The 12765-nt window shown below is 37.7% G+C and overlaps 1 protein-coding gene across 2 annotated transcripts in view; it reads left to right on the top strand.

Moving 5' to 3' along the window:
• The window catches only part of LOC112147329 (neurocan core protein), a 43512-nt gene extending 31149 nt beyond the window's left edge, over positions 1 to 12363 (top strand). For both annotated transcript variants that reach the window (XM_036216340.1, XM_024273637.1), the window contains exons 14-20: positions 2887 to 3000; positions 5542 to 5593; positions 5771 to 5877; positions 6050 to 6132; positions 8698 to 8842; positions 9601 to 9783; positions 11316 to 12363. In XM_036216340.1, the coding sequence (XP_036072233.1) occupies positions 2887 to 3000; positions 5542 to 5593; positions 5771 to 5877; positions 6050 to 6132; positions 8698 to 8842; positions 9601 to 9783; positions 11316 to 11443 (812 nt within the window). In that variant the 3' untranslated portion in view covers positions 11444 to 12363. The remainder of the gene's footprint in view (positions 1 to 2886; positions 3001 to 5541; positions 5594 to 5770; positions 5878 to 6049; positions 6133 to 8697; positions 8843 to 9600; positions 9784 to 11315) is intronic.
• Positions 12364 to 12765: the final 402 nt, after the last annotated feature.

Below are 12765 nucleotides of genomic sequence, written 5' to 3'. Positions count from 1 at the left end.
ATTAACTGGCAGATGAAATCTTTTGTTTTTCTGACCTCTTGTGTGAATTTTTTTTTTTTTTTCTAAAAGTTTGATGTCACAGATTTCACGAAGTCACAATCTAATCAATACGGACATTTACAATGTCTATTTAAGAATCCCCTGTGTTTTTATGATGACAATGTTGATAATTTATTAAAAAATTACATTTAAATATATTTTTTGCAACCATTTTTCAAATGCAATGCATTGTGGTCTGTATTTAAAAATGTGGTGAGCCTTGATGCACAGTGGTTTTTCTCAAAGACTTCTGGGAAATTTCTAGGGAACTCGATTTTGGAATTGTATAAGTATAAGTAAGTAGTAATGGAATTCAGTCATAGCCAAAGTCTTCAAATTTGGACATTTTGGCCACTCGATGACGTCATTAATAGTTTCCAGTCATGTATGCTAGTGCTTAGCGGCCTCTGCTCAGAGAATACAAAACAACATTGGTTTTATTGCTTTCAAAAATCATGCAAAAACAGTCATAACATACTGTACATTATCCTGTGCTTCAGAGCACACCCATGTGAAGAAACACTTTTCTCCTATGTGTCACAAGTGCAATCTGGATCACTCTACCCGGCAGAGGTATACTCGCTACCAGGGCCGGCCCAGGGCAGAAATCACGCCCAGGGGCAGAAGTCCCATTTTCACAATTCGCCCAGGGTGCCATGCAGCCCAGGGCTGGCCTTGCCCGCTACACCTCCCCCTAAGAAAAAAACAAGTTTGAACACCACTACACCTTCAATGCCACTACAAATGGAGTGTGAGAAATGGGGAAATATTGTTAATATCTTAGACAAGCTATTGTGTTTTCATATAGACTCCACTTTCTAGACTTTGCTCCATCTGACTCACACATTAGCACTCTTGAAGCTTCTGCTCATCAAGACACACTATAAATGTGCGACAACAAGCCCTATTGCTAAATTGGACTGCAATACATGGATTTTTTTAAATGATTTTTTCACGTTTTGACTTATAGTTAAATATTGTGGTGAATTATTTGGAAAAAATACAAATAACTGCTAAAAGACGAGTTCCAAAGATGGCAGAAGCATGTTTTTGTTAAATCATAAACTGTTCACACTGAGTCGCATATTTTCTTCTCAACCAAAGTCCTTCACAGCTTTTTTTTGCCAAAAGAACAAAAAAAAAAAAAGGAGCAGGCACAGAATCAAACTGACAGCTAGCAGCTGATGGATGCTCATGCTCCAACACCCTGTGGTGGATTTGCAGAATTTGCATCATTACCTTTCTGGGGAGCGACTTCTCTTCTGCACGATGAAAAAGATGGACTACAGCATCAGTTTTATCCCAAACAACAAAGAAATGCTGTTATAGCTACAGAAAAGGACCATTTTTAGTTTTCAACTCCAAATCTGCACATCCTACTATATGTTTTATTTGAACTGTATGGTTTTTATGTATGTTTCTTGTTAAATCTTTAAAGTCTAATGAGCTATTTTAAGTAATCCACACTTTCTTCTCCACTAGATTCATCACTTTTACTTTTTTGTTTTGATTTACTTAAATCCTTATAGAATGAACAGTGTTAAAATGATATGTACATCCACTTTCACTAAAAATAACATCTGTGATGCCTTTATATATAAGACATAACAAAATCGGAAAAACTTTGCCTGGTTTGCTCTCAAGATCGTCTTTCATTTTTCACAAACACTGAATGATCACAGCTTTTAGGCTGTTTGAACCCCTGCGGGCAAAAATATTAGCTTAAATCTCTGGTTTTTCCGTACATCAGCCCTAAATAAACAGCCTGTACTTTTATTTTTTTCATCCATCTTTAAAGAGCTTAAGTTTTCATGAACCACTAAAGCAAACTCTGCTGCCAGATTAAAGTCAGACCAAACTTTTGAAGATTTTGAAGTGTCTGCAAGAAGTAAAGTTGGAAAATCTGCCTTCAGAGAGATTCAAGAATAATCTTGTCACACCACTACAAAAGGCGGCAGACTTTACTGACCATGAGTTATAATTAATACGGAACTATTTTGCTTCCAGCACTTAGTCTGTTGATGAAAAAAGCCTTGATAGAACTAAAGGTCCTTTTAGTTTGATCTGCCCAGCCCTTTTAGCTGGCTGATTTTTCCTGGACCTATATCCGGTAAGATGTATAGAAAATACTTTGAAATAAGTTTGAGCTTGTAAGCAGCTTTCTTTTCTCACTCTTGCTGTGAGTTTAATGAATTTTGGCGATACTGGGGTGCATTTTGTTATTCCAGCTTCCAAAAAAAAAAAAAAAAAAAAACCTACTGCGGGGGAGATTTTGTGCCGTCCTTTTAACATGCTAGAGCGATACTTATCGATCCCTGTAGAGAAACCTTCCCGTCGGCGGCTGTTTTGCAGAGTGGTTAGAGAATATAGACAGCCTTGGAGCTAGTTGGACTTCTGTAGAAAGCATCTCCAGCAGGGTCAGAGTCAACCAGGTCGAACCAAAACTGACTCGCCCAGTCAATTTACACTGTAACCACATTGATGGAGACGCAGAAATCTTTTGAATCTCTTATTTGTAAAGACAAAATTAGTTTAAAAAGTTATTAAAAGAGGAGTTCTTAAGACAAAGACACGTACTAACATTTGAGAAGCTTTTAAAGAGTCTTCCTGCAAGAGAATTAGGCTAACCAAGTAATGGTGATTGAGCTGTCTGCATTCTCCTCACTGCCTGAATTATGATAATGTGCCCACCAACAGGGACACATTTCCATTTTTTAAGCAGGACCAATAACAAACTCATTTTGTGTCAGAATGTGAATTGGAGTTTTTTTTTCCTTGGTCACTTCAGCAGAATACATTTCTTCAATTTGACGCCTAATGAGAACCTTTTCCCCCTCCTCCTCACAGATGTAGATGACTGCCAGTCTGAACCATGTGAAAATGGAGGGACCTGCGTGGACAAGATTGATTCATTCCTCTGTCTTTGCCTGCCGAGCTACGGAGGAGACACGTGTGAGAAAGGTTAGAAGCACTGCCGCAGAGAGATGCGCTTTCTGGATCGCACAAAACCGGATTGTTTTTGCATCGGATGAAATCGTATAGGCTGAAAAATTGCTTCCGTTTGTGAGTCATCTGACTCTTGCTGGTAAATAACTGCTGCTTGCTGTTTCTCAGTGCTGTATGTCATAAAAATATCACACATTGTCACTTTTCGCTGCATGTATAATGGCGTTTCTTCCAACGTGACGAAAAAATAACAAATACTGATTAGAGAGCTGCACACCCCATTTGGTAAACACCAGTGACTAAGACTAATAATTTGTATGTCTGTAGCATGGGATTGAAATATATGCTGCACCTTTGTTGGGGCTGTATAACCTCTTCAAGTGCCAATTTTCAACATCAAACAATTAGCCCAATTAAAAATCAAGAACTTCTGTTACAGGGTTAGCCTCCTGCGCAGCCAGAGGCACCGGCGCCACATTTAGCTGCTTCTGCTGACAGACTGGGGCACAATCTGCATTTGCTTGTGAGGGTTTTATCTTTTTGGTGCAGGCAAACATGATGAGCCTTCCAAAACGTATCTATTCATTCTATTTATGTTGGATGAAAAATGAATCTCCTCACATTTTGACCGAAAATATCTATTTCTCCTTCCTGGACTTCCCTATGAACCCCTGTGCAGTCACAGTGCAGGAGGGAGGCAGTGGAGGTGCATGAAAGCTGAGCAAAATAAAAGAAGAAGTCCACAAGAAAAACATTTTAATGGGAAAATTACAAAAAAATATTCTCTTTATGTTGGTGAGCTGCTTTCAAGTCCCACTCTGATCATCTTTTGATCTATTTTAAAACTGTTCCTAGTGTCTTTTAACTATAATTATGCCATTTTTAGGCAAAATAAAAATCAAATTTTCTGCAGTTTTTCACTATTTTTGGTAAAGAAACTACTGTACTGTGGATATTAATATTGTCATCGATATCAAACTCGTCTGCTCTGATGATTGATTGTTCCTTTTTCAACTGTATGATAAGGACACTTCTATTTATCTTCTGTTGCATAGAATCAACTTTCTGGGAGGATTAGGCTTATTAATAACTCATATTTCAAAAAGATTTTAAAACTAACATACAAGGACCATTTCCAATAGCTCTACAATTTGTATGATTTGATTTTATTAAATATATGTGTTATTAGTATGATGGGTACAAAAATTAATTTGTTTTTAACTTATTTTAATGTGTTTAGCTTTTGATGCAAATATGATTATTTAGTTTTGGAATTTTGTGAAATCATTTGACGTTTTCGCACATTTTATGCTTTTGGACTTCAGGATAACTAGCGACCACTTTGTGGAAGCTAATGTGGTTCCAAATAAACAAATAAACATGAACAGAAATTACATTCTTTTGAAATTGTATTTCATTGAAAGTTTTAAATCACATGGATCACTTAACGATGTTCAAATTGATATTAAATGTGTAATCAAAAATGTGAGAAAATCTACAAGCTTTCATAGAATGTCATCATTTTTTCACATGACTGTATACGTTTTTCACACGCCATTGATTTGTCTGCTCCTCATTCACAACAGTTTAAATAAAGAAATACTCAGCTCAATTTTCTTCATATTTGTCTATCCCATCAGAAAAATGACATAAGAACATGTTACAAACACCAAAAATATAATTTTCATTTTGCTTTCTCTGGTGTGTAAGAAACAAAAACAGTATCTGAAGCTCTTCTGTGTAAAAATAGATACATTCAGATAATTATTGATCCAGAAGCTATTTCGACAATCAGCAGCGATACTAGAACACAGCAAAGTACAAATCCAATTTCTAGGAAATCTTTAGAAATTTCAGATAAAAACAGAAAAAATATGAGAAAGCACTGATTTAAAAAAAACTCTGAATGTGGGAGACAGTGAAAAATAAATGTGAAAGGGAATAAATGTAAAACGGAGACATTTTGACAAATAAACAAAGCAGGCACATCTAAAGCTCCTCAAAATATAGCCTGAACTAAGCCTGCAGTACTTTGATTCAGCAAGTCTAATATTGAAAAGCTAATCAAAGAGGCATGCAGCAGCAATCAACCCTCAGACATCAGGCTGGGTGCCCATAATTCACCAAAAAACAGGCAGTTTTGTGTGTTGGGTTTTTTTGTGTGACATAAACACACGCTCTCATCTGCGTGCAGATGCACTCAGACGCTGTGGATTCACCACCTGAGTGGTTCCAGCTCTCACCTCCTCGTGTGTGTGTATGCTTTATGTTTGCATTAATGAGGATTAATGAATATCTAACCTTTGCAGCTGTAAATGAATGCGCAGGCCTCGGTGTTATTAATGAATATCAATAGTGCAAAGAGGGGGCCGCGTGTGCCGTGAATGGAAAATAAGTCTTTAATTGCAGTTCATGTATTTAGCTTTTTTTAGGATGATGCAGGCGTATACATTAATCCTGACTCACTAAATGAGATTAAACACTTTCTTCTGCCATCTTTCACTGCAATTTATGTAAGAAATCATTTAAAGTGTCATTTCTTCTCCTCTATTGTAGACGTTGAAGGTTGTGAGCACGGCTGGAGGAAGTTTCATGGTCACTGCTACAGGTAAGAAAGTTCACAAATGCTTATGCATAAAAAAATGAAGCGCAGGAAAAAAAAAAAAAAAACACTGATACTTTACCTCTAAATTATTCATGAGTGCTCACAGGTCTACAGCAGCAAGGCTGTTTATTTTGATTATATAATAATGATGCATTCTTATGAGAGCTTTCTCTCACGCAGATACTTCAGCCACAGACACACCTGGGAGGATGCAGAGAAAGACTGCAGAGAACACAGTGCTCACCTCAGCAGCGTCCTCTCCAAAAACGAGCAGGAGTTCATCAACGGTACGCAGGATTAGCTGTGACTGTCAAAAACAGATCCTGAAGACAAAAGGGATTCATTTGCAGGACAGTCTGATGTAAAGATGATAAATCATGACGAGAAGTTATAATAAATATATGAAGATAGAGAGGAAAACAGCACGTCAGCTGGTTTGATAACACTCATGTGCTCCAGGTCTTGGTCATGACAACGCCTGGGTCGGTTTGAATGATCGCACAGTGGAGGAGGACTTCCAGTGGACTGACGGCAACGATCTGGTCTGTTTTCTTCTTCTCTAATAATATACTAAAATAATTTGTGTCTAAATTATGCCATGAAAAGTGATTTAAAAAAAGGGTGAAAGATTTTTTTGAAAGTTAGCAGAGAAAGAGTTGGAGGCTGGACTAAAGGTCTGCATTTCTACATCAGAAGACTCACAGGATGAAAAAACTTTATTTTATTGCACAAAAGTTATCTTTTTTAAATATATATAATATTACTAACCAATCGTGTGTGGCTAAGTAGCTTTTTGTTTTTCATTCAGAAGTATTTTCTTAGTTTTTAGTGTATTCAGCCTGAACACATTTGGTTCGCTTAAAGTGAACCAGAGTTTGTTTCCCTTAAAATTCCAGGAAAAAAAATTTAGTCTAAATACACCCAAATGGACTCTGGTCCAGGACCTGGAACCACTCTCAGACCCATCTTTTGAGGTGGTCTTGGTTTGTTTCCAATTAGACTTCGTTTCACTCTGAGATTCCTTAGATTGAACACAAAGGAGTGAAATAACTGACCCAAAATGGCCACCGTAGCCGGTTATTAGCGGACAAATGTGGAGCAGCGATGCAACAGCAACTCATTGAAATGTGTTTGAATGAATAAAAGCTCCTAAAAACAACATTTAACGTGATACACATTGCTTTTTACACTGTTTTCCTGACAATTTTTATGTCATAAACACTTATTAGCGTACCTTGTAGCCGTAGCGTCCCCAGCGGTATGGTTTTAATTAGAGCTGTCAGGCGATTAAAATGTTTTAATCGCGATTAATCGCATTGTCCTGAGTTAACTCGCGATTAATTTCAAATTAATATGTGGCCTTTTTTTAAGGAAAAAAATGTGTGCTTCATGGAATTTAGCAGTTCTACATTAATTATGAAAACAAGAATGACAAAATGTATAGTTTTCATCAGAAATACTTTATTTTGTAACATTGTATTGAGATAAATTTTCTTAACAATAAAAGGCTGCAACATAAAATGCCTAACAAAAGCCCAAGTGCAAGTGAAGGGCATTTTAAATTCAAAACTTCAATCAACGTTCAGTAAAATAAAATAAAAAACATCAAAAATAAAATTTCCATAACACTTTCATGTTCATTTTTTGTCAGGACCAAATCTTTTCCTCCTCTGCTGAACTACAGTAATCAATGAAATAGAGATTTATCATTTCCAATTAACTTTTGTTTTTTAAAACATTAAAGACTGAGAAAAGCGGGATACACTGTGGATAGTTTGACAGTCTGTTACTGCTGCCGTGTTCTCTGGCTGCAGCTCAGCGGAGCTCACGCCATGAATATGCCGGCAGACAGACCGCTATGCTGGGGCTGGATCACACTTAAACCTCCAGAACATTTAAAACGTCCCCAAAATCCGCGATTAATGTGTCAAAAAAATTGTCGGCGTCAAGCACGTGTCAGATTAACGCGTTTTTAAAGCGACAAATCTGACAGCCCTAGTTTTAATATATCAAACCAGCAGAAAAAACGTCAAATCTGGCCTTCAAACTGACGTTCAAAATTGATAAGTGAAGAAAGAAGTTTAAATAAGTGAATCAGCGTATCTTCTTACCGGCGTCTCCTCAGTACTGCAGTTGCTAACATCCTTTGAGTTAAGCACACACGCCAAGTCTTCTTGCCAGTAACCATTTTCCTCCACCGTACCAAAGTAACAATAAAAAATGTTGTTCCTGATGTTCCAAAGTGGCAATCGAAATAAAAAGTTTTAAGGAGTTAACTATCATGACAAAGATTTTAAAGCTCTGTACTTACGACTTTACCTTGTTGTTTTGGCCCGCCTTGTCGTTCATGGCCAATGACTGAAGAGATCTTTAGTCACCTGGTTTTGTTTACAAGCTTTGATCTGAAACAGAAGTCTCTGGTAGATGCCAGGCCTAATGCAGTCTTTAGGATTGGATCTGAACCAAATTAAGTGATCCAACGGACTTTCCGAGTCTGAATACGCCCTAAGATGTGTAAGATTGATGTGTTGGCGCAGAAGTCTATAGATCAGGTTAAATTTCTTCACTGCCATCTGGTTTTCTTCATAAAACTTGGTGCTTTGTCACCTCCCCGTAGGGTTTGGCTGCAGATCGCAAAGATGTGACATTTAATTCTACTTCAGAAAATACGATGAAGAGATAGATAAATATGTCATTTCTGTTCGACAGGGCTGTTATTCGCTGGATATTAAGCTGACTTTGGAGCACAGCTGCTCCTTCTGCATCACTCTTTCATGTTGAGCAAAGAACCAAACCTGAAATGCTGCATTTGCACATGAAAACTGAAAATAGCAGACGAAACAAAATCTGTCACCAGGGCTGAGTCAGTCTGAGTTAGTAAATTGCTTTTGACTGATCTGTTGTAACTTTTGCACCTGTGCTTTGATGCAATCACAAGGACAGTTTGATATAAAGTGTACTAGCAGAGCATTAAAGAGTTGTTCTATCAATCTAAAACAGTCTTCTTTTTGTTAGACAATTTATGGAGTGCTTGTCCAAAAAAGGTCACATTTTTTGAAATATTACCCTGCTGTAGCTGTAAATTCTTTGATGTTTTGCTTGTGCAGGTGTATGAGAACTGGAGAGAGAGCCAGCCGGATAACTTCTTTGCAGGCGGCGAGGACTGCGTGGTGACCATCGCCCACGAGGACGGCAAGTGGAACGACGTTCCCTGCAACTACAATCTACCTTATGTCTGCAAAAAAGGCACAGGTACTGTCATGCTGCTAAAACTCACAGAAGTCATCATAATAAAGTCTCACTGTCTTAACTTTTTTTGCTTTAAGCTCCTCGTTCGACAAAGCAAGAAAAAGCTGAAAAATGAATTCATTTGGAGTGACAGTTTGGCTGCATATGTGTGACCATCTGGCCTTGTGTTAGTCATCGGTGTTCATCATTATCTCTTGTTTTTGCACTTTTTTGTCACCAAAAATTAGTCGTCAGACCTTTCCAAATTTCTAGTGCAACAACTGCTCCAGTATTGATAATCACTCAAGTGAAAATTGTGATTATTATTTCTTAAAGGACTAACAATCCTAATTGTCTTCATATTTAGTTGAAGTCAGTAGACTGATCCACACCCAATGACCTGAAGTCATCTTGAAGTCTTTTTCCTCTGACATCCCTGTAAATGCAGCAAAGGCTTATGGGATAGCATGAAAACATACAGAACACACTCAGAGGCTGAGAGAGCGAGAACAGGTTGAAGCGTTTTTGTTTGTGCGGGTCCGTGGTCGTACTGCTGTCCTTGTTTTTCCAAAAGACACATCACCACCCTCTGGCTTCAAAAACGCCCCCATCAGTCACCAGAAACAGCAGCAAGTCTGCCATCTTCAGGCAACATGTTGCCCCAAGTCTTCACATTCAGCACTGTGCTCAATGTTAAACAGTATTAGAGGCTGTTTTATTGAACTTAACTTTGTTAGGAGTGTATCTATTGAGTTCTGCTGTTTTATCGAATGATCTTGCAGTGTTGTGCGGGACCCCTCCAGCAGTGGAGAATGCTCACTTGATAGGCCGGAGGAGATCCCACTATGACATCCATTCAGTGGTGCGCTACCAGTGCTCTGAAGGGTTCTTTCAGCGCCACATTCCCACTGTTCGATGCCGGGCCGACGGAAGCTGGGAGAGACCCAGAATCATCTGTACAAAGTGTAAGTGTGCAGCTTCAACCGACTTTATGTTCTGCTGCTTCAATTGAATGAAAATTTTTTCCAGTGTTTGTAGTGTACATTCAAGCTGTCCAAAAATTATTACCTTCTAGGATGTAGGCTTGACACAAAATACTTTTTTACTTAAAAAAAATCAACATTTTTTATCTACACTTCTTTATCTACCTGCAAATTTCCACATTAACCTGTAGGATTTAGTAAAAAGCGTGGAGCAGGATTATCGGTTCTCCTAAAGCCCAGATTTTGTCCTTGTTCAGGCAGATGCTTCTATGTGGGTTTGTGTTGTTTGTAATACGCCTTTCTTCTTGACCCTTTTTAGGGTTTTTGCTCTGAATTTAGAATATATCGCTTTACATACTTATTTCTGTCTGGCAAAATAAGTTGCTGAGAGCTTGGAACAGGGATCTTATGGCCCACCAAGCATGTTTTGTACATCCCAAATAAGCTCTTTTTCAAACAGCATTTTTTCATCCTGATTCCCAATAATTTGAATCAAGAAATGCTTAGAAATGCAACTTTATGCTTATTTTTTTCAATATTTTTTCCATCAACAGAAAAATGCCACAAGAACGTGTAAAAAGCATCAAAAACACAATTGTAATTAGAGTTAATCTTTAAAGAACTATTATCTTCATAGTAACAAAGTATACTTCAGAGTTGTTTTACAGAATAATTCACTATGCAGTAATGTGCCTGCAGGTTTAATCTGCATATTGCATACGTGCACATTTTTTTCTGCCAGTTTCTACAGAATTTTAACATAAATCAGATGTTATGTGCAAACAGTACCCACTCCAGTCATCTTTATCTTTTGTAAAAGTGTTTGCAGTGGTCTTTTAATCATAATTGTGCCTTTTTTAGGCAAAATATTTTTTTGTTGTTGTTGTTTTCTTGGACAGTTTCTGCATAGAAGCAGAAAAAAGAAACTCAACTTTGAGTTGTGGGCGGGACTTTTGGTGTGGAAGTGGGCCTCTGCTTATTTTCCATCATCCCTTGGTTTACACTCTCTCCCGCTAGCTTACGGCCCCTCACAACCCCAAGCTAACATTACCAGTGCAACAAAATTGGCAGACAATATTGGAGGAATTTTGAGCCAGATCTCAGCTCAGAAACAGATGTTTATACATCTATTTGTCTCCAAGGATTACCCTGTGTATTGGAATGGAGCGGGGGGGTGAGACTTTGGGAGTTTTTATGTCATAAATTGGAGCTTTTTTTAAAACTGATTCACCATTTTGAATAAAAAGATCATCAGGAATGCAGTTTCAGTCTTAAATTATTTTATATATGTGCTCCATCATGAGAAAAATGCCACAAAGACATGTTAAAAACAAAAATACTCAATTTTCATTGGATTTAAATGGTTAAATAGGTAACACCTCTAGTTACTTTTACAGTCTGAAGTAATATGTTCTCTTACCTGAGTAGAGAGTTTTTGCCTGCTCCCTTGCCTGTAATCATGGCAGCACATTTCCACTTTACAAATATTTTTTTTTTTTTTTTTTCTTCTGCAGCTCGCCGTTCTCATCGGTACCGGCGCCATCACCACAATCAGCACCACGATCATCACAGGAACAGGAGGCACGGAAGAGAGGGCAACAAAGCCGGAGGGGACGGCCACGGCTACTACAGAACCAAATAATACAATGCCAAGCAGAACCCCTGAAGACAGACAGTAGTTCATATCACTCCTATCTCTTCTCATGCCTCTCTCTATACTCTATGCTTAGCTTTACTCCTGCTGATTTAACAGAAATCTTTAAACTTGCAGCTGATCCTTAGGTTTCGTTGTTTTAACCTCCTTTAACTGAGGTCCATGTGAACACTTACTCTCTTGTCACTCTTCCTCCCGTCTCCGTAGAGTCTCCGCAAGTATAGCAAACTGTAACCTTTTCTTGGTCTATAATTCTGACAGCAGTGTGGAGGCACCAGTGACTGTATGCATGTCAGACTGTAAACTTCACCCGAACCCCAGCTGTGGATGGCACAGGGGGAACAGAAGTGTTTGTGTGTGTACCGTGGATTTTTTCATAGAGCGTTTGAGTAGCTGCTCTGTTTTCTTCTACTGACAAAACTTTGTTTTAATACTTTCTGTTTTTGTGATTTTACTATTTATTATAAATGCTAGTGAGCATGTGTTTTGTTTTTTTACTCACACTCCGGAGTCTCATTTTTCTACAAGTCAATCAGTAACACAGTGAACCATTTGTTTCTCTCTAATATTTTTTTTTTTGTAAATACTGTGATGTGCATTGCTGGCTGATCCCAGATCAAGAGATGGACCTTTATCCTTTGAAATAAACCATCTGAGAACCTGTTATCATAGATTAAGAGAGTGGAATAATAAGATACTTACTAGAGATAAATGCTTGATTGTATCAGATTTGCTTAACACACTCGACCTTTGCACGACTGTACTTACATGATAGTAGGATGTCACTTTTTTTTCGTCTTTGGTCCTTTTGATATTTGATCAGTCATTCCCCTTTTTTGGTGTTCTTGTGACTTTTTGTCCTGTTGTTGTATTCCGTTCTTAATAAAGTGAATTTAAAAGGATAGAAACAACTGTTTCTCTGATTTCTTACCTGCAAGACCTCAACAAAAATAAATCTCTTTATGTCTTAGCTACAATATAAGTGCAGCAGATTTCTATAATGGTTCCACAGCTTAATGACATTGATGGGAGGTTTAAAGCTAATGCTAACACATAGTAGCAATAACGTTAAGTCCTTTCAGCAGTTATTGCAAAGTGCATATATACTCCCAGTGAATGTTGGATGTGATTCTCATCTATTTATAGACTAGACCGACTTCTTTGTTTGCTATAGTCAGGCTTTAAAAAAGACTGGAATACATTTAAATTTTGTGTTTCTTGAGTTTTAAGAAAATCCAAAGCAAATGCAAATCATTTTAACTCATCATAAAGAAATGAAGCTAGCTTTCCTCCTTCAGAGCTCAGCAATA

Source organism: Oryzias melastigma, linkage group LG17 (assembly GCF_002922805.2).
Source record: "Oryzias melastigma strain HK-1 linkage group LG17, ASM292280v2, whole genome shotgun sequence".
In the NCBI taxonomy this organism is placed as follows: Eukaryota; Metazoa; Chordata; class Actinopteri; order Beloniformes; family Adrianichthyidae; genus Oryzias; species Oryzias melastigma.
Note: the sequence above shows the minus strand (reverse complement) of the source record. Positions and strands in the feature narration are given on the sequence as shown.